General features: G+C 41.3%; 1 protein-coding gene across 4 annotated transcripts in view; it reads left to right on the top strand.

Moving 5' to 3' along the window:
- syt14a (synaptotagmin XIVa) overlaps positions 1-21,602 on the top strand; it is a 50,454-nt gene that overhangs the window by 22,279 nt on the left and 6,573 nt on the right. The window contains exons 3-8 of one of the 4 annotated variants that reach the window (XM_066678772.1): positions 1,732-1,881; positions 8,157-8,381; positions 14,741-15,015; positions 15,772-15,954; positions 17,031-17,297; positions 17,672-17,861. In XM_066678772.1, coding sequence (XP_066534869.1) covers positions 1,732-1,881; positions 8,157-8,381; positions 14,741-15,015; positions 15,772-15,954; positions 17,031-17,297; positions 17,672-17,861 — 1,290 coding nt within the window. Of the gene's footprint in view, positions 1-1,731; positions 1,882-5,929; positions 7,456-8,156; positions 8,382-8,725; positions 8,738-14,740; positions 15,016-15,771; positions 15,955-17,030; positions 17,298-17,671; positions 17,862-21,602 lie in introns of those variants that run through there. The other 3 variants (XM_066678770.1, XM_066678771.1, XM_066678773.1) reach the window with 3 other exon arrangements.

Raw genomic sequence — 21,602 nt, 5'->3', positions numbered from 1 at the left:
CGACAGAGGCACACAGTGATTTGGAGCTTTGGCTGAGCGACAAACACAGGGAGTCAAGTTCCCCTCCCGTTTCAGATCTAAACAACATCTACAGGTGTTTGTCCCCATCTGTCCGTCCACTGTGAGAAGATCAAGAACACTAAAAATCTCTTTAATTACCTCCACACTTCGGGGTGTCAAAGGAGGCGGAAATATAAAGGAAATGGCCACAAAAGCACAACAAACAAAGCTGATGGTGTTTTCAGAACAATGAACTGACTCCTGGTTCCAGACCACAACACTTAATATATTTAGGATGAACTGGATTCTGGAAAATGCAACCAACGTCTGAACTGACTAAGACTGAACTAAGTCTGTCTGTAAGCAAGTATACTGTATAAAAGCTACAGTTACTATTTTTCAATTTTTATCTCATTTATTAAGGGTGAAAATGTTTGAAATGATTGTGTGTGTGTGTGTAACCTTTTCCAAATCTGTCCTCATATCAGTCCAGAACCGTAAGAACAAACTTTGTTTTTCACCCTCGCTTGCAATAAAACTACTACTTTTTAGAAAATTGTATTTAACTGTGTTTGTTTTAGGGCGGCATGGTGGCACACAGCTCCAGGGACCTGGAAGCTGTGGGTTCATGTCCCACTCCAGGTGACTGTCTGTGAGGAGTGTGGTGTGTTCTCCCTGTGTCTGCGTGGGTTTCCTCCGGGTGACTGTCTGTGAGGAGTGTGGTGTGTTCTCCCTGTGTCTGCGTGGGCTTCCTCCGGGTGACTGTCTGTGAGGAGTGTGGTGTGTTCTCCCTGTGTCTGCGTGGGTTTCCTCCGGGTGACTGTCTGTGAGGAGTGTGGTGTGTTCTCTCCGTGTCCGTGTGGGTTTCCTCTGGGAGCTCAGGTTTTCCTCCCACGGTCCAAAAGCACACGTTGGTAGGTGGATTGGCGACTTAAGTGTCACTAGGTGTGAGCGAATGTGTGAGTGTGTGTCGCCCTGTGAAGGACTGGCGCCCCCTCCAGGGTGTGTTCCTGCCTTGCACCCAGTGATTCCGGGTGGGCTCTGGACCCGCCGCGACCCTGTACTGGATAAGCGCTTACAGACAATGAATGAGTGGGACTTGAACCCACAACCTCCAGGTCCCTGGAGTGTCACAGCGATACTACCTGCGTGTAGCATGCCGCCCTAAAACGAATAGTAAAAGTAAGTACATTTTTCTAAAAAGTAGTAGTAGTGTTGCGAGCGAGGGTGAAAAACAGTTTTTCTGGACTGATATGAAGACAGATTTGGAAAGATTTAAACCAACATCATTTCTAACATTTTCACTCTTAATAAATGGGAGCTGTGTGACTGTGACACTACCTGCTGCACCACTGTGCCGCCATCATCCTAAAAAAAGGAGAAAACAAATTTGATTTACTTGCAGTTTTTTATGTTTAGAACTGCAAATTTAAAGTAGTATAATAAAATTATTTTAGCCTGGTTTGACGTTTTGAGGTCTCAGTCATTCACTCAGTCACTCCTCAAAGACTAGGAGTCCAGGAGAGCACCACTGGCCTCGGTCTGTCTGTGTTGGTAGGATGGCCCTCTTTTTCTACTCATCACTAGCACAGGGCTGGTTGGAACTTTTGTTAAAGAATCATACTTTGCTCCCATCGTTATTTTGAGCGTAGCTATAAGCTGGCATGTATTAGTGAATTTTACTGAAATAAATTAACTCTCTCTCTCTATTCTTTCTGTCTTCTCTCTCAGTTTCTCCTGAAGCTCTGGGGTTCATCTCTGCCGTTGGAGTCTTTGTTTTTCTTATGATCCTCGTGTTTCTGTACCTCAGTAACAAGTTGTCCATCGAGAACGCTGCTCCAAGGCCACACGACCGCTACAGGAAGGGCAAAGACCTGCCAGGTGAGGGACTAAAGTCCTGAGTAAGTTTTATTGTGTGTAAATTAAAAAGCTGAAGCTCTAAAGTCATTTGAGACCAATCACACAGCTGTGCAGCAACAAATGTAATGATTTAATAGAATATAGCAGTTACAGACAGTGTATGAAAGACTAAAAATAATACACTATTTACTTGTGTGAACATAAAATTATACACTATACACAGGAATACACTAAGGTGTTAATACTGTACTGAGGTACCAACACCTTTTTAGCTGTGCTCAATTATTTGAATAACAATATAATGACATTTGAAGATGCACCTATATATTTGCAGCTTTGAACGCACAGCTCTGCAATGACCTTTATGACATACACTCTAATGACGGAGTGTGGTTACAGTAACTGAGACCAGGTAAAGGTTCAGATTAAACCTGGGGAGGGAGGGGCCACTGAACCTGTCAATCAAAAGGTGCTGGAGATTGATTGGCTGGAGTAGATATGTATGTTTAGTGTCGACACCAACACCAGTAAGTCTGAGTTTGAATGGAGGAGCATCACATAACAGTTCAGAGTGAAATCTGAAGTGGGTCCAGTCTCACACACACCCCAACACACATATAGTTTTTCAGCCTGCCCCACATTAGCTCAAAAACACCTACATAAACCCTACAGACAGGTCTCTCAGGCCCCAGCTCTTCACTGCCCACACACTGCATTACATAACCACACGTAGCATTAGCATTACATAACCCTAACTTAATTTCCATGCATCAAATATCATTTGAATATTGGCAGTAATCTCCAAGCAGTTTTCCAGAATGTATGACTTGACAAAACACACCATTTATATTTTTTATCCCTGGAGTTCATAAAGAAAACATCTCCTGACAACAGAAATAACTGGTGGTATGCAAAGTTTCAGGGTCCCCTGGATAAAGTGCATGTTCTGGTTGCTTTTATGTGTGAAAACAAGTCATAATTATATCTTTTTTTTTTTAATCAAATGCATAATATTTATGATGAATTTAAAGGGTATGTAATTATTCTACCCATTTTCCACAAATGAACACAGTCCACTGGGATCTAATCAAAGTCCAGTGAAGACCTGCTTTTGTTAAAATGACTGGTTTCAGCACCCGTACCTTTTTTAAATGAGAACGAGCCTCAGCTCAGTCCAGTACAAGAGCCCAGGGGTGAAGGAGCTAAAGCTCAGTTTTCTTTATTTTACATTCTTGTGTTCTCCATATTTAATCAGTACTCGCTTTCTCCGCACTCGTGTTTGCTTTGCTCTGTTTTACCTCGTCTTTGTTCCCTTACATAAATGCAGGTCTACTGCTGTGATTGAAGAGACTCAGACAAGGGGACAGGTCAATTCCAGTGTTTCTGCAGTTGCTGTAGAAAGCAGGACTAGATCAGAGTTGCTCATTTAACTTGTGTTTTCAGACTGTTTTGTGAAACCACAAAAAAACAGAGCGAGTTGTCTTGTTGCACAGTTTATGGGTTGGTGAACTCGAAATGGGCGATGTCCACATTTTTCATACAATCATTCATTCATTCATTCATTCATTATCTCTAACCCTTATCCAGTTCAGGGTAACAGTGGGTCCAGAGTCTACCTGGAATCATTGGGCGCAAGGCAGGAATACACCCTGGAGGGGGCGCCAATCCTTCACAGGGCAACACACACTCACACACTCAAACCTACGGACACTTTTGAGTCGCCAATCAATCTACCAACGTGTGTTTTTGGACTGTGGGAGGAAACTGGAGCACCCGGAGGACACCCACACGGACACAGGGAGAACACACCACACTCCTCACAGACAGTCAGCTGGAGTGGGAAACGAACCCACAACCTCCAGGTCCCTGGAGCTGGGTTCATACCATCTCAAAATATAATCACTGTATACGGTATTACCGTGGGGCGGGGGTGCTCTGTCAGGCTGCACTGAGCCTTATATCTGTGAGCACAAAGTCAAGTGAATTTAGCTAAACACAGCCCAACAGTGCACACACAGACATGTGTTGACGATAAAAACCCATTTCTGAGAGAGAGCAAATTTCAGACACTGGTGCTAAAGGAACTGAAACGTTCAAAAATAAGCAAAATAAGATGTTTAGAAGCACAGCTGGCACTTGTGGTTTAGCACACCACAGCAGATCTTTCAGCGAACCGAGGCTCAGAGCACACATTTAGAGGATAAAGCCATATACCTGTGAGAACAAAATCGAGTGAAGGATTTTCTGAGATTTTTGTCTGTTTACAGCTTCCTCTCTCTTTTAACCCAAACTCGGCAGTGGGCTACTGGGCTTGTGTTTTATTCCACCCATTTTCAGACCGCGATATCACCAGTCATTGAGCTCCCAAAGCGCCCCCTGACTCGCGTTTATGGCTGAATGCCATTAAAATCTCCCGCAAAATGCCTTCACAGAAGACAAACTGTTAATGCACCAAAGGATTACAACATTTTCATTATAAGCAGTGTCTTGATTCCTTGTGAGTTGACTTTTTTCTCAACTGTTTAACAGGCACTGTTTTCCAAGTAATCGGCTTGCCATTGCCGTTCAGCCCAGTAAGAGATTATTAAGGTGCTGTAGTTAGAGTGGTGACATCATCCCTCAACCCCTCACTGCACTCAACTAGCGTTTACTTCCCCCCTGCTCTCACAATCACTACAGAGTTTAGCACCAAGGTTTTTGCAGTTTTGAGATGCCAAGATTAGAGAAAGACTCTTTCCTTGTCTCCCCTAAATCAAGCTTCTCCGAGATAAATTTTAATACTTGAGAGGGAGAAAGCAATACACAGCAGTTTCAGCTGTTTCACCAGTTTTGGAGGATAAGAAAACCTTTTAATGTTCTTCATAGTTCCATCAAGTTATCTCAGTAGGCATCATATTTAAGGTCTCTGAGATCTGGGACAGCACGCTTGTCGGGAGTGAGCATATTATGACGTAAACCGCTGTCTCTGTAGAGAGCTCACTGGGTTTTGAGACGAGACTCCTAGTGTATAATGAAAGCAGGCTTGTCTAAGCTGTGTATTTATGGATTTGAAGTTGATGAGATCATGCTTTTGATTTGGTTGTGGTTAGTCTGTGTGGTTTAATGTCAAAATCTGATTTATTCTTCTGCTTCATCTGAATGGATTTGTGCTTTTGGATGAGATTAGGTGCTTAGACACAGCTGTATGTGTGTTTATGGATTTTATTTATTTGTTTGTTTTTGATTGGATCACTACGTAATGAGAAGATCTTTATTTGCTAAAACTGATTATTTTCCTGCAAATAGTTTGAAAATTTACAGCATATATCAACATCTAATTATCTTATTACATTCCGCTGCTAGTAAATTTTACTAGCATTTAAATTAAAGCTTTTAAACTTTCAGTTGTTTCCCTCGTGTTAAGATTGAGGCATTATATTTTAGGAATTATGATTATTATATAGTAATTAAATGTAATTACATAAAAACCTATTATACATTTTTTATTATTTGTTTTTGTTTTTAAGCTTACCACAAATATATTTTTCATAGGACAAGAAATCTTTAACAGGACTTGTATTTCAGAGTAAGTTTATCTTCCAATTGTTGCTTTGTATTTTAACCCTTTAAAAAATGGGTCCAATATAAAATGACTTGCTGCGTAAAGTTGAACATGTCTATCTATAAATAGTATGAACAAAACATTACACTGTTTAAAATATTCTGTTGTTAATTTTTGTATGGCACGTTCCAAAATCAAGTCCTTTTTATATATATATATTATCACATGACCAGTAACATCTTGTTCTTATTTTGAACTTTTATTTTGTATTTCCTTTGTTTAATCCTGTTTATCTATAATGCATCATTTTATGTGAAGCTTTGGCCTTGAGGTAAACCTAATTAAATGAAGCTTTCGGATTATTCCAGATTTGCACTTTGCCAGAAAAGGAACTACCCGACACTCTACAGGTGGCTGGTTCAGCTTCTTTTTCTGCCAAAAAGAGATCCCACTGTCCCTTTGCCCTTTGGCGTTGGATAGCGTTCAGTCCTGCATGCTGCCAAACTAACCGAACTCCCCATGAGGACAGCCTGGTTCCTGTAGTCACAGTGGACCTTTACAATGTAATGAGCGCCCGATGTCTGAAGACAGTACATTTTCAGTGACAGTGGAAAAAATGATTTTTTTTTTTCTTTTTCCTGATTCTCCGAGATGTTAATTAATTTTTAACTCCACATTCCTCCTCTGGAAACTGTAAAAGGCTCATCTTCACATCTCTCTAGAAGACTACTAGTCCTGAATAAAGGCTTGGTGCACAAACAGACAATAAAAACAGTGCACAAATACCTCCACAAAGTACACCACTACGCAAGTTTTAAAAGTAAGCACTAGATTGACTTAAGTAGATCTGGTACTACCTTGAAAGACACACTAGCTCTCCTTGGCTTTTTGAAAAATGGCCTTTTTCAGAAACTTCCATAACACACTTCCCTCCATGTCCTCCCTCTTGAGCTCTGTATCGGAGAAGGTGGATGATATCGCATGTGCTTTGGGCAACGTTACATTTACAGTCAGCGGAGAGATTGCAGAGCAGGTGAACACTATTATTCACAAAGTCCAGGCCGAGGAACTGGAGAGGCTTCGGAGGAAAGAGGCGGCGGAGAAGGAGGCCGCAGCCCAGGAGAGAGAGGCCTACCTGGCCAAGGCAGAGTTTCAGTACCAGTCGTCTTTCAACCTTGTCCAGAACCCTGAAGCCAGCCAGGACATATCTGAAATCCAGACCCAAGCTTCTGGCCTTGTCCTGGATCCTGAAGCCAGTGCGGTCGAGGCCAATATCCAGCCTCAGCCTTTGTCTGAAGTAGTCAGTGACCTAAAAGTCCACCGTGGCAAGGATGAAACCCAGCCCCAGGCTTCTTCCAGTATTGAGCAGGATCCTGAAACCAGTGAGGGCACGGCTAAAATGAATCCCCAAGCTTCTTCTGACCTTGTCTCGGACCCTGATGTCTACCAGGATGAGGCTGAAATCCAACCTCATGTTTTCTCCAGCCTTATACAGGACCCTGGAGCCATTGAGGGAAAGACTGAAATCCAGCCCCAGGACTCCTCTGGATTAGTCAGAGACCATGAAGCCTGTCTGAAAGACACTGAAATCCAGCCCCAAGCTTCATCTGTTCAAGTCCAGGATCTGGAATCTAATCCAGATGAAACAGAAGCCCACTCCCCAGCTTCATCTTGTTTGTCCCAAAACACAGAGGCTTATTGGGGCAAGGCTGAAATCCAGTCCCAAGGCTCACCCAGCTTAGTCCAAGACCAAGAGGCCTACACTACAGACTATTACACAGGCTCTAGTCTCTCTACTGAAACCTTCTCTACTGGCAGTGACCTCTCACAAGCACCAGACACTCTGAAAGGGAACCAACAGCAGAGGAAAACAAGCACAGAGTCTGACTCAGAAAGACCAAAATCTGGGCTTAAACATAGCAGTCAAACCAAACTTAAACCTCAGGATCCTCAGCAGGGCCAGAAACGTCTTCTTCAGAGGCTGAAGGCTTCTTTTTTCTACCTGCCCTCCAGCAAAAAGGACAGAAGTAAACGAGAGAGGAACAAAAAGAAAGGTGAGAAGCCAATGAAGGTCTACCTTCTTCGGTATGAAGTGGATGGATGGTGCTCTGTTTCCATGTTGGTTTCTACTTTGCCACTTTCCTCTGTAGAAACCTCTGTTGCACCTGATTTCCCTCTCGACTTTCTGCGACTTTTCTTTCTCTAATCTGTATGAATGCACAATTAAGAAAAAATATACTCCACTTTTTATTCCAAACCCTTTTGAAGACTACATTTCTTTTTTTCTTGGAATCTCGTGGAACTGTTGAGGTAAAATGATCATCCAACAACTGCCTCAGATTTTTTACTGCTCAGTGTTCGTCTGTTTCTGCTGTAGGCCGTTATTTTATGTTTTAAGAAATGTCTTGACACTGTAAATGTGGCTAAAAGTGATTGAGCATATATATTGACTAATTAGCATATTGCTAATTGGTGGATGTTCATTTTTTCGCTTATTACATTTAACACTTTTAAATGTTTTGCTGAGCTTTTGGGAAACAACATTTTTGTATGTGATTTGAACTTCAGCAAATGATTTCTGTTCTCTGCTGCCCTCTAGTGAACTTTGAGCTCTTTTACCTTCTGCCTATTATTTCTCTCTCTCTCACACACACACACACACACACACACTACCGCTTTCATTGTCTGTGTCTCTGTTAACCAGGCATTTTAACATGTAAATATTGATATCGCTCTGTCTCTGTCTTTCTCTCAGATAAAAGTTATGGGGAAGCGGATTTCCAGGCCACGTCATCAGACAGTGACGATGAGGTAATGGGTCAATACCAGGAGGCTGTGACCCGCTCGCAGGGTCTCCGTGGAGGCTGCTCAGGGGCCAGCATCCGCCAACACAAGGGCTATGGATGGGACGCACGGCAGAAATACTGCCCCCTAGCGGCTGAGTACGACGGCTACAGCAGCGAGGCCTCAGCAGAAGATGGTGAGGATTTTTTTCATAGAGTCCGAGACAACAGAGCATTTCATTAAAAGCTCTAATTCAGATTTTAATTAATGACTGGGACAACACACTTTACACATTATATCAGACCTATACGAAAAGAGAGGGGAGGGATTGGAGAGAACATACCGTGATACCCGTTTTCACCACTAGATGGAGCCACGTGTCTTTATCTATTCACAAAACCGTTGGCATTTGTCTTCATGGTTTTCATTTTCTTTGTTGGCAAACGACAAGAGTGGGAATGGGATATGAGGAAGAGATGGAAAGACACAGAGGAGGGAGGCTGACAGTGAAGGAGAGCTGAAGGGTTGAGAGGGGTGAGGGAGTGTGGGAAGGTGGGATATTGACAGCAAGAGAGGGAATATTTCACTGAAACATGGTTTTAATAAAAGGGCTTGTGTGGCTGATCTTCAGTTGGGTGACGTCTGAGTGCACTGGGTTTACTGCAGACTAAAATGACCTTAATCACACACACACACACATTCTTACTGACTTTTGTATTTTCTAAATTGTTTAAGAGGTTTTTATGAGAGAGCTGATTTGAGACTGCTACAGGTGTGAGCACAAGTTTGGGTGCAGCTGGTCAGACCCTTTATTGATTGATTAATAAGTGAATGCAAATGAAGCAAACCCAGGTATTTATTGATAGATGGATGAATTATGTGATTTATAAAATGTGTCATGCTTTTTTACACATTCCTGATCATATTTAAAAAGCAGTAGACAGTAGTTCTGCATTGAGGTGTTCAGCCATGTGTTCTCTGGTGAAGATGTGTACTTATTTTCTCTTAGAAAAGCACAGGAGTGGATTTTGTCTTTTCCCAGTCTGCGCGCTGTGAGAATGTGTCTGTTTTGGATTTAACAGATGAGTGAAAGCTGTGTGGAGGACTGGGGGCAGTGAGCTCATCTCTGAGGAGGTTTAGAGCAGGACCAAATCTCTGTTCTTCTGTTTCTATCTGCTCCATCTGTTTCAGAAGAGAGACATGGTACTGCAGTAGTAAAGCTGAATGTGGGCGGATAAAGAGAGAGCTGTAGTCCCCTGATTTACATCGACATTTATAAACACACACTTGTCAAGACACTCTCTATAAGGTGATATGGCAAAAAGCCTGACCACTCCCCACCCCCACTCATTGATATTGAATTTATAGAGAGGGTTTCAGTGCTGAGATGTTATTAACGTATTGTCTTTTCATGTTCCTCGCAGAGATCGGGTGGATCTTATTTCTTTAAATGTTTGTCTTTGTTTTTGTTCCCCTTTTCTTTCTTTGTGTGTTAGTTCCTTCCACTGTGGGTCCATGGAAGAAGGTGCAGAAAGCACAGAAAGATGGATAAATTGTCACCAAACATTCTTACACCATTTTCAATATTTTCTAGACCCCTCATCTGTTCCTGGAGTAAACATTCCTGCACATGAAGATGCTCTAAATATGAACAGAATCTGTGTGTGATTAATGGTAATTCCAAAGCACAGGCTTTAACTTTCATCAAACTTTTACAGTTTCCCCTCATAGGATGCAGCTGTTTTCCCTTGAGCTGTCTATCTGTCTATTTATCTATCTGTGGTTTGATTTCATGGTCAAAGGCTCAAGGACAGAAAAATCCAAGGGGCATCAATTGATGTTTTGAGATCCACCCCAATGGCAGACAGTCAGAACATCTGTAGAGAGAGAGGGAGAGAGGGAGAGGGAGAGAGAAGAGTTTTGTGCCGTCTTCCTGTGCTGCCAAGCTCTAGAGGCCAGTGCCTCTGGTCATCTGTATAATAGATGAGCAAACTACAGTAAACACGCACACAGATGCTGCCATAGTGTTTTGGGCTTCAACAGTGAGGAAACAACGATTTGAGTTTAAACACCCCAGCACACACACACACACACACACACAATCTCCCCGAATCCTTCAGCAGGAGGGAGGCAGTTATCTTTCGTTCTATTTTCTTCAGTTTTCTGTGTGAAGTCATTGCGGAGCATTGGTGCTGATGCTGTGTTCTTTGTTGCCATGGTGATCTTAGACCCTTTACACATTAGTGATGTATGGACTGACTCTTGCTCTCTGACTACCCTTCTTTTTTCTCTCATCCTTCATTTCTCTTTCTGTCTTTTGTGTTTGTGTATTGTTCCTTGCTTATTTTACTACTTTTCTTTTTTTCTCTCTCTCTCTTGCTCTCAACCCTTCTGTTTTTTTTCCTCACCTTCTTATTGCACACACACACATATACACACACTCACTGTTTATATGCAGTGACAGTTATACTGTCAGAATGATGTGCTCTCATCTCTCAAGTGTGTGTTGCTCTGAAGGACAAGATTTGTTGCCAGATCTAGAACACAAACACACTCTCTCTCTCACGTGCACACACATGCACACTTGTGTATACACACTACACACTCAAATTGGTTTGTAGTTTGTTTGAACAGAGTACGATGCATCCCCCATGTGAGTCTTGGTTCTTCTCAAGGTTCCTACACCATCTTTCTGTATATCTCCATATTGACATCATCAGGTAGTAAATAGTGCTATAAAAATACATTTGACCGTGCACTGAGAGGAATGAAAAGCACTGTAAGGGGTCTGTGTGTGTCTGTGTGTGTGTGTGTGTGAGAGAGTTGAAAATTCTGATGTAGTGTTAAAATTCAGGTATCAGCAGTTAGCCCCGCCCACTCCTATGGGAGTTATAAGGAGTGCATCAGCCTGGACCAGTTTACGTATGGTTCTTATTATGTAAAAGAACTTATTAAATATTGTTCTGCTCTTGTTAAAGTGTCCAGCTTGTAACGATAGTAGAACCTCAAAGGTTTTATTAATATTATATAGAACACATTCTTCATCAATCAACAATTTAAGCCTACAAGCATTTCTAAACAGAACCGTTGTCTTTAAACAAGGGCTTTGGTGGAGACATCTATTGGAAACTGGAAACATTTCTCATGTCAAAATTATCACCTCAAGAGAATAAAGTGAAGAAAAATAAGTGTAAGATAATCTGAGGAACACTGATGTAATGAGATTTTATTTTGATTAATTTGGGAGCAATTTGTTTATTCATGAAATATTCACATTTTAGGAAAACTGAAATCCAAATGAATTAATTAGCTTTATTCCAGTTAAGAAAAAAAGATGCTGCCCTCTGAGTTTGAACTGATTTTGACCCATAAACTGAGTGAGAGAATTTAGCTGTGGGTAATGTGTTAGATGTGAAAACTGATGGATCTTTCGTCTGCTTTAGAAAGAAAGCAACAGCCCCAATTAGAGAGAGGTGGGGGATAGATGGGGAGCGAGAAAGAGAGGGGGAAGTGGGGGTAGATGGTGAGGGAGAGAAAGAGACGTGAGAGAGCAAGATGGGAGTTCACACGATCGCCCCCGCCTCACACTGACACAGCCTCGGGTTGAAAATGGAGGCAGATCTTTGATCAAAGCCAAGTCTCGACAGTGCGTGAGACTAAGAGAAAATAATTTTCTCTCTCTCTCTCACTCTGTCTCTTGCCTACGCTCTCTCTTTCTCCCCCATTTATTTTCTTTCTCTGAGAATGTGTCTTTCCTTCCCCAAACCTTGGCATACCTTTAATGAAGAACAGCTGGGATTGCAACTATTGCTCATTTTGAAATTGATTCGATTAATGCAATATCCCTATTATACATTTCTTTCTTTTTCCTCTGCCTTTGCTCTTTTTTCTTTGTGTCTTTTTTTTTTGTCTCGTTGGCATTGGTAATCAGTTTTTATATTTTCTGTTTAATATCTGTCAGGGTTAATATATTAATGCGCAGCAGGTAGTGTCACAGTCACACAGCTCCAGGGGCCTGGAGGTTGTGGGTTCGATTCCCGCTCCGGGTGACTGTCTGTGAGGAGTGTGGTGTGTTCTCTCTGTGTCTGTGTGGGTTTCCTCCGGGTGACTGTCTGTGAGGAGTGTGGTGTGTTCTCCCTGTGTCTGCGTGGGTTTCCTCCGGGTGACTGTCTGTGAGGAGTGTGGTGTGTTCTCTCTGTGTCTGCGTGGGTTTCCTCCGGGAGACTGTCTGTGAGGAGTGTGGTGTGTTCTCTCTGTGTCTGCGTGGGTTTCCTCCGGGTGCTCCGGTTTCCTCCCACAGTCCAAAAACACACGTTGTTAGGTGGATTGGCGACTCAAAAGTGTGTGTGTGTGTGTGTGTGTGTTGCCCTGTGAAGGACTGGCGCCCCCTCCAAGGTGTATTCCCGCCTTGCGTCCAATGATTCCAGGTAGGCTCTGGACCCACTGCGACCCTGAATTAGATAAGCGGTTACAGATAATGAATGAATGAACTCTAATAGAAGATGCTGATTTAGATGACCTAATTAAGCAAACTGTCCAAAAATCAGCAGCGCGTCACTATTGTCAAAAGTATTCACTTGTATGCCTTTGCATGCATGTGAACTTGAATCGCGTCCCATTTTTAATCCAGACACTGATGTTGGAGAAGGTCTGGCTCGCAGTTACAACCCGACAGAACAGTGTAGGGATGAGTTAGAGTGGAGGTCAGGCCAGTCAAGTTTTTCCAAACCAAACTTTCTCATTCATGTCTGATGGACCTTGCTTTGTGCACTGGTGTGCAGTCATGTTGGAACTGGAAGGGCCCATCCCCAAACTCTTCCCACAAAATTAGGAGCATCAAAGTTTCCAAAATCTCTTGCCCTGCTGAAGCATTGAGTTCCATTTTTTTCACAAATGTTTGTAGAAGCAGTCCCCATGCCTAGGTGCTTGGTTTTGGACACCTGTGGCCATGATAGTGATTCAAACATCTGAGTTCAATGACTTGGATTGGTGAGCGAATACCTTTTGGCAATAGAGTGTATCTAGTACAACATTTAATACTGATGAGGATTCATCATCTTCCAATCGAGGTCTTCTGCTCAGTCATGCCAAAGATTAGTTACCTTTTTACTAGTGCCCTTAATGAACACTTGGCAACACTCACATTAAGGGACTAGTGTTATATGAGCTGTCTGTGCACCTAGAGAGGTTATTTAAAACCATGTGTGATTTTCCTTGTAAAGCAACGTTCATCTGAGAAAATGGCTACTGTTTCAGAGCTAAAATGAGCAAAAGAGATTTTATTTCTATATTTAATAATATTTATTAATGTATCATCTTTTAGAATGTCAACAAAGCTTTATTATAGATAGCTATGTTATTGTTATTCATTATAGATGTTCAAGATTATATTCAGTATCACTGCAGTTTTAATTTGTTTTGTGAACTGGTGCTAAAAAGGATTTATAATGATTATTTTTAATCTAAATTTTATCTTGGTTTTCTGTTGAATGGAAGTCAGTGGACATTGCGGCTGTGTGCTTCGCCTTGTGTTTGAAAGTGTTGATGTTCTTCACCTTCATTAAATCAGAGAGAGTGAGAGAGCAGATGTAATGGGGACCAGATGACATTTAATGCATGAGGTCACCAAACATGCCTTTATCCTGATCCTCAGCACCACGTTTCCATGGCAACATCCTTTTTCTTTCTTTTCGCTTTTCTGCTGTTGGCCGTTTTTAAAAGCCCGTGTTTCACACAAACGTCGCCCCTTTTGTTCAGACGGCCTGAAATGCCACATTTTGCCCACAGTTTATGGACGTGAATGATGATGTTTAATAAGGCAGGCCACCCAGAGACCATTACTTCATTATTTCCAAGTTATGTAATTCTTCGTCTCTGAGATTAATGGCTTTTATGAACGTCTGCTTATTTTCTTTCCGTAACGTTGGCTATGAAAGGTCCTGTTTGCCGCCTTTGGCTTTTAGGAAGAAATATAAGCCAACATCACACTATAAAACATCTCCGTGTTCCTCCGCTCAGCCGCTCTCATTCTGAATTCATTTCACATCAAGATTAAAGCTGCTTTCTTTCACGCACGGACCTGCGGGAGTGAAGATGTGTGCTGACTGTTAATACACACCTCTCTCATTTCTCACGTTAGAGTCATGACGCTCTGTCTTTTTAATCTTCATCTTCTATGTTTTGTTTGTCCTGTGGAGACGGGAATCTTTAAAAGCTCAAAAAACACGGGAGGAAATAATAGGATGATAAATTATTATTATTGTGATGACGTGAATTTGTTCAAGTATTGCAGGAGTGTTCTGTGCTAAATTATTAACAGAAAGAACACGACCTAATCACTGTTGTTTAATATGATTTTAGAGTGTTACAATGTCAAATGTGGATTAAAATCAAGTCTATATTTTGTTTTTTCTGGTGATAAATGTTCTAATCCTTATACCTCATCCTGATTGTGATTCCACATGACTCTGACATCACAGTACTGACTATAAATATAATGTACACGTTTATCATTGTGCACTGACCCCTCTCTCTTTCTCTCCTTTCTCTCTGTAGTGAATTGCATCCAGAGAATGAGAGTGACTCCTCCTCTGGATGAGCTGCAGCCTCCTCCATATCAGGATGAGAACGGTTCTCCACGGATGTCCTGCACGCCTTCAGACCTGGGCGACGGGAAGTGTGACCTCTCTCAGGGCACTAACAGTCCTCAGCACAGTTATACAGTCAAGTGTCCGAGTGAGGGCAGTGCCGGACATGACACGGAGAGCTTCCTCAACAAGGGCTATGAGGAAGACGTCCCCAGTGACAGCACTGCACTCCTCAGCCCTGAGGTGGGCGCGTGTGTGTGTGTTTGAAACATAAGACTTTCCCATGAATGTCCATATAACTGAAATGAAATATATAATTTTATATGTATTGCCTGATCACAAATCTGAAGAAACTTTCCTTCCACAGAGATTAAAGTTGTTTTTATTAGTTTATTCATTATATTAAATCCGATCCTTTGGTCTGATGGCAGGGTTTTCCCTACCATTATAGAGGCCAGGCCAAGCTCCCGTTCCTTCCAAGTTTGGATGAGAAACAACACAGCATGCAACTGGCAAGCTACAGTTTGCTTCCAAGCATTTGGTTTTGATACTGCAGTGTGTAGCTGAGTCCAGCTGAGTTGTGCCAGAGAAATGGGGTCTAGCTCTAGTCTTCTAGTCACAGTAGGCTTTAATCACAGACTTTCTTGTTTGTTTAGTGTGATCTACAAACTGAAATATTACTCCAGACTAGTTTGATCAAAATAAGATGTTGGATAGAGCACCATTAAAAACATGAATCTATTCCCTGGATTCACTTTAGTGTTTAATCAAAGAAACTGAGGGCATCTTCTGAGTGTGAGCAATGATCAAATAGTTTTATTGTTTTAAAGACATAATAGTAAAGAGCAAATACATTTGGATGTTTATTGGAATCGTCTCTTTAGTTGTAACTCAACTGACCATCAAGTACCATGTGTAGATAACTGGAGACTAAAGAAAATTCTCCTTCCCTTGCTCTGTCTCTCTCCCCCCACCATCCCACCCCCTCTCTCCTTGTAGGACCTCTCTGCTCGTGGGTCTGCTGCTCATCTATCTAAAGGTTATGACCCTGAGCCGTTAGCACAGTTTGGGACGCTGGACGTCGTTTTTGATTACGATTCCTGTGATCAGCGTCTAGCTGTCACGGTAACAGCGGTAACGGACATTCCTCCACTCAAACGCACAGGGAACATCTCCTGGCAGGTAGAGCTCTGTGATATATATCTGTTTATTGTTATTGGAGTATTGGATTTGGCAGTATTGATTATGCAGATGTAAATTAGGTTTGTGCTCTGAACAACCTGACCAATGTTCAAAGTGATAGATATGGTCACAATACCCAAATCAAAGGTTTACCTTGTGTTTTAATACATTGCAACGTATATTAGAGCTAGTTAGACTGATTTGACAGAGCTTTTATCAGACTTGCATAAGGAATTATTCCACTGCAGAAAGTACCTGATATTTCAGTTTCCAGCTGAATAATTTTTTTAATTTATTTGTATTAGTTTAACAGTTTCTGCCAAAATATGCCAATTTTCAGAATTATTTTTTGGGAAATGTTTGGTAGACAATTAGACTTGATAGTTACTGTTATGAGGGCGGCACGGAGGTGCAGCAGGTGGTGTCGCAGTCACACAGCTCCGGGGGCCTGGAGGTTGTGGGTTCGATTCCTGCTCCGGGTGACTGTCTGTGAGGAGTGTGGTGTGTTCTCCCTGTGTCCGCGTGGGTTTCCTCCGGGTGCTCCGGTTTCCTCCCACAGTCCAAAAACACACGTTGGTAGGTGGATTGGCGACTCAAAAGTGTCCGTAGGTGTGAGTGTGTGAGTGAATGTGTGTGTCTCTGTTGCCCTGTGAAGGACTGGCGCCCCCTCCAGGGTGTATTCCTGCCTTGCGCCCAATGATTCCAGGTAGGCTCTGGACCCACCGCGACCCTGAACTGGATAAGGGTTACAGATAATGAATGAATGAATGAGTTACTGTTATGATGGTTCCAGCTGTCTTAAGTATCAAATTGATTTGTAGACCCTGAATGAACCTGTTAATGCTCTTTAGAGCACAGCCCACACCATGTCAGTATAATGGCCGTTTAATCATGAAGAAATCTAGATACAAAGCCAACAGTTGTGCCCTTAACTTTAACGTCTGTTGGTTACCACAGAATCAGATGTTGTATTTGAATGTGCAGGAGGAGAAATCCCTTAAACAATGCTTGCAGGCGAATGTTTACCTATGGCAAGCCTGAGCTTTAGTGTGAGTATTTTGTCCCTATCATGGCAGGTGCACCTGGTTCTGCTGCCCACCAAAAAGCAGCGAGCCAAAACTAGCATTGCCAGAGGACCCTGTCCCATCTTCACAGAAACGTTCCACTTCAGCCACATTGAGTCGGAGATGATCAGCAACTATGCCATACGCTTCCGACTCTACAGCATCCGACGCATGAAGAAAGAGAAGATCCTGGGAGAAAAGGTTTTCTACCTCACCAAACTTAACCTGCAGGGAAAGATGTCTGTCCCCGTCATACTGGACCCCTGCTGCAGCATAGCAGTAAGTGACCATTTAGGTGTCGGCAGACTTTTAAAGAGGTGGTTTGGAGTTGTTAGTTTAACCAAGACATGCATGTTATTAGAGGTCTTTTGTTTTTGTTTTTATGGTGGATTATGATAACTGTATGGCACTCATCTCAAAGAATATCTCAGCAACGGAAAACATGTTTATTCTGGTTGATATATATATATAATTTAATGATAATTTAGCTCATGACACTCTCAAATTTCATAATTATCTGGAAATTTAATAAGATAAATGCGCTTAAAAGTTGAAAAATATAACAAGCAAAAATATATTAAAAATCCTATGAAAATATTTCATATCGGAGTGGGTTTTTTTTGTTTGTTTGTTTGGTTTGTTTGTTTGTTTAGGGCAGTGAGTCTCAGGTTAGTGTATCCGATGCATCCTGCACAGACACAGCCTCAACATTCCAGTCTGCAGGTCAAAGTGCAGCTCCTGAAATCTTGCTGGGCCTCGTTTACAATGCCACCACGGGCCGCCTCTCTGTCGAGGTCATCAAAGGGAGCCACTTCAAAAACCTCGCTGCCAACAAACCACCCAGTAAATACTCACTCGCCCACCCACTCACTCACTCACTGTTACCAGCACCGTCTCCTGAACTCAGCCCTGGCTTATCTAAAACTTATTAAACAGCTCTATTTAAAAAAAACTCTCACTGTGAAAGCATCTCTGGACATTTTACCATGCATGAAGTTTCCAAAATCAGCATCCCAGGTTGTACCTTCTCTCTCACTTTGCTCTAACACTTTTATTACCAGTTTTAAGAATGCCATATATATATATTATCCCTCACTAATACCACATTATAAAACTCTTGAGCCAGTGCTATCATCCTGTAGTTATATCCTGATGCCCTGGGTCTAAGCTTGACTCATCACTTCTATTTATTCTGTACCCTTCAATCGCATTAATATTCCACTGAACATTGTAATGTATTATAGTTAAGTACATGAAATGGAAATACTGTTAAATGGAATGGTACCTCAAATACAGTCAAGATCATTTGGGAGCAGGGTATATTTTAATTATATTTTATTTTTAGGACATTTTACACATTGAGTATCTAGTAAAATGTCTTTCTCATTAAACATTATTCCTCTGAAAATATAAATAATGATATAATACTCTGTAGTACAAATATTTTGAGCATCTTAAAGGGGAACATAGGCTGTATTTGTCAGAGGACCATTCATTGTTTCTCTAAAGTAAAGGTTTAGACCCTCCTTATCTGGGCATGAACCAGACTACAGCGTGATCTAAAATATAATTTACTCAATAAAAATAGGGATGGCGGGTATAATAAACACAAGTAAAACCCACCCACAAAGTGTTTTGTTTTAGTGCCTGGTTTAAAGGGCTATTTTTGTATATGGTTTAAATCAGACTGCGTTCCTCAAGGTGAACTGATCTGATTTTTATTTATCTACTTATTTATTCATGCATTTATTTCTTTCCCAAGCACTTTCTGTTACCCCATCCTCACATGCTGCTCCTTCTGTTTCATTCTCTTCAGATCCCGTTTAAAAATTTGACCTCAATCTGCCTCATCAAGGTTTCAGCCATGCTTCAGTGACAGAGCACTGCATAACGGCTTCCGAAGCCTTCACTAAGCCATCATAACAAAGTGTTTTAAAGGGCAGATATCTGCAAAATGCAGGTTCCATTTGTTTTTTGAACAAAAATTGAATATAGTGTATATACCATTCACTGCCCAGTCCCCCAGTATGAACAGTCCATATTTGGAAAGTAAGCTGCAAGAACGACCTGTTTTTGAATTAATCAACTTTTTGATGCCACATAAACCAGCACTTCTACGCATTTACTGGTCTATTCAGTCTACAGCACTCATCCACTCAAGCAGAAGATACAAAGAGCCTGTAAAATACACACCAGGCAATGTTTATACAGTCTTAATGGTACAGTAACAATTATGAGGGTTTATACGTTTAATTTAATTCCAAAGAATTATTCAGTTTTAATTGTTTTTTTACATGAATAATTATTAATTCACCTGTGTCATAAGTGAACCATAAAATACAATAGTACGGTATGCTACAGGCCCTTTATGGACCTGAATATCATTGACATTAAGAACATATTAGACATGAGCTTATGAAGGCTGCAGTTCAAATGCAGTGCTGTTGAATCTGAAGCTTTGCTGTCTGCTTTATGAACTCTTGTTGACACTAACCTAATGTGATGTCATTTAACATTTAACCTCCTGACCTGGTCTCTCTCTCTCCTACTGTTGTTTTCATTTTTCATTCCTCTTTCTTTCTCTCATTCTTTCACTCTCTCTCTCTCTCTCCGTTCTATCTTTGTCTATTCCTTTTTGGGGTTTTTCCCTCTCCCTACCCCTCTCTCCTACTCTTCTTTTTCTCTGTCCTTTCCTGCCTTGTTACTATACCTCCCACCCCAACCCCAACTCTCTCTCTCTCTCTCTCCCCTCAATCCTCTGTCAGATGGATTGTTCTGTTGTCTAAAGCACTTGATAGGTGGGCAGGTTTATATTATCAGAGGTGAGTTGCCCGGCCCATGGCCTCAGTCTGTTGGACGTTATTTATGCACGTAATTCTCGTAGTGCCACTGCCGTTTCTTTTTCTTTTCCATAGTTTATCAGTTCTTTTTCTGTATATTGGTGATTGTAGTGCAGTAAGTCTGTATAAACAAGGATTGTTTGTCATCTACAAGAGTTGGAAATCAATATCTACATCACATACATCCCTTAGAAGTCAGTTTTCTGTAAGTCATTATTAATTGCAAAAGGTGGCGGTTATATTCCACTAGCCCACACTTTGCATTGGACATGGTGAACTTTGATTGATGTGCAGCTGCTCCAGCATTTCATATCCTGCTTTTCTACTGAGAATATTCAAACAGGATTCACCCATAAGTGGTGTCCACAAATATTTGTACATACAGTGTAACTGTACCTCTGAGGATAAGGACTCATATAATTCAATTTACATTATTTTGGTTTCGTTAAATAGTTTGAGTCCCTCAAAACTTCACTCTCTTATAGATGGCAAACAGTCTGTAGATGGTGGATGTGCCTGCATGCACTCTCTCTCTTTTCTCTCTCTCTCTCTCTCTCTCTCAAGCCAAACTTTAAATCTCAGTGTGAATTTGAATAACACAGGTTTCTTACAGATCCTGTGAATATCTATGTGAGAACTGTTAATGAAACCCTTTTTCTTTTCTTCCCCAAATTTCCCATCTCATTAAATGGCCTGAATGACTGCCATTTCTGATTTTGGTGATGCTTTCCTCACATCTACACTCTTAAAATGAAAGATGCCTACCGAGACTCTAAATCAGAAACACAGAAAATTCAAAGTCAGCATTTCTTTAAAAATCCTCTTGGTGAATTGTTCTTTTAAAAAAAAAGTGAAAATTCAGCGATGAACCTTTACTATTAGAGCCATTCCTTCAATTTGGGATCATGTAAATCTCACTTCTCTTGGAGCATATAAGGAGTTTCCAATAATAAGTTAGCAATGTTGTTTGAGGTAGGCTCTGGACACACCGCGACCCTGAACTGGATAAGCGTTTACAGACAATGAACGAATGAACGGTGTTCGAGGTTACACTGTTTCTTGGTGAACAATTTTTGGCTCTTCTAGGTTAAACTAACTGGACTATTAGTAAGACGATATTTTTTTCATATTGCACATGGTCAGCATATGTGCACCATGCACTTTAAAACTATTTATTTGTTTGGTTTTGTTTGTATATTTCTATATATTCTTTGTACTTATCAATTTCCCATTACTTCTATCCATTATTGGACAGTGAGCAACAGCAATCCATTTCTAATGTCTAAGTGCAAAGGTACAATAAATTGATCCTGTCCTCTCCTATATGTATTGTATGATGCAGTTTTTCATCAACTCTCCCAGTACATTTTCCTGCAGTTGTTTTCCATTTCTAAAATCTGCCTTAAATCTGGATACATCACTGCTCACGTTCATCCACATTTTAGAACCTGCAAATAGACTTGAAGAATCTTTTTTTTTTTTTTTTTTTTTTTTTTTATTCCCAAAAATGTAAAATTTCTCAAAATTGATTTTAAAGGGAGTGGCAGGGTGGTGCAGCAGGTAGTGTGTCGCAGTCACACAGCTCCAGGGATTTGGAGGATGTGGGTTCGAGTTTTGCTCCGGATGACTGTCTGTGAGGAGTTTGGTGTGTTCTCCCTGTGTCTGCGTGGGTTTCCTCCGGGTGACTGTCTTTGAGGAGTGTGGTGTGTTCTCCCTGTGTCTGCGTGGGTTTCCTCCGGGTGAC

This window comes from Hoplias malabaricus, chromosome 8 (assembly GCF_029633855.1).
Source record: "Hoplias malabaricus isolate fHopMal1 chromosome 8, fHopMal1.hap1, whole genome shotgun sequence".
Taxonomy (NCBI): domain Eukaryota; kingdom Metazoa; phylum Chordata; class Actinopteri; order Characiformes; family Erythrinidae; genus Hoplias; species Hoplias malabaricus.
The sequence above is the reverse complement of the archived record's forward strand: the minus strand, read 5'-3'. Positions and strand labels throughout refer to the sequence as shown.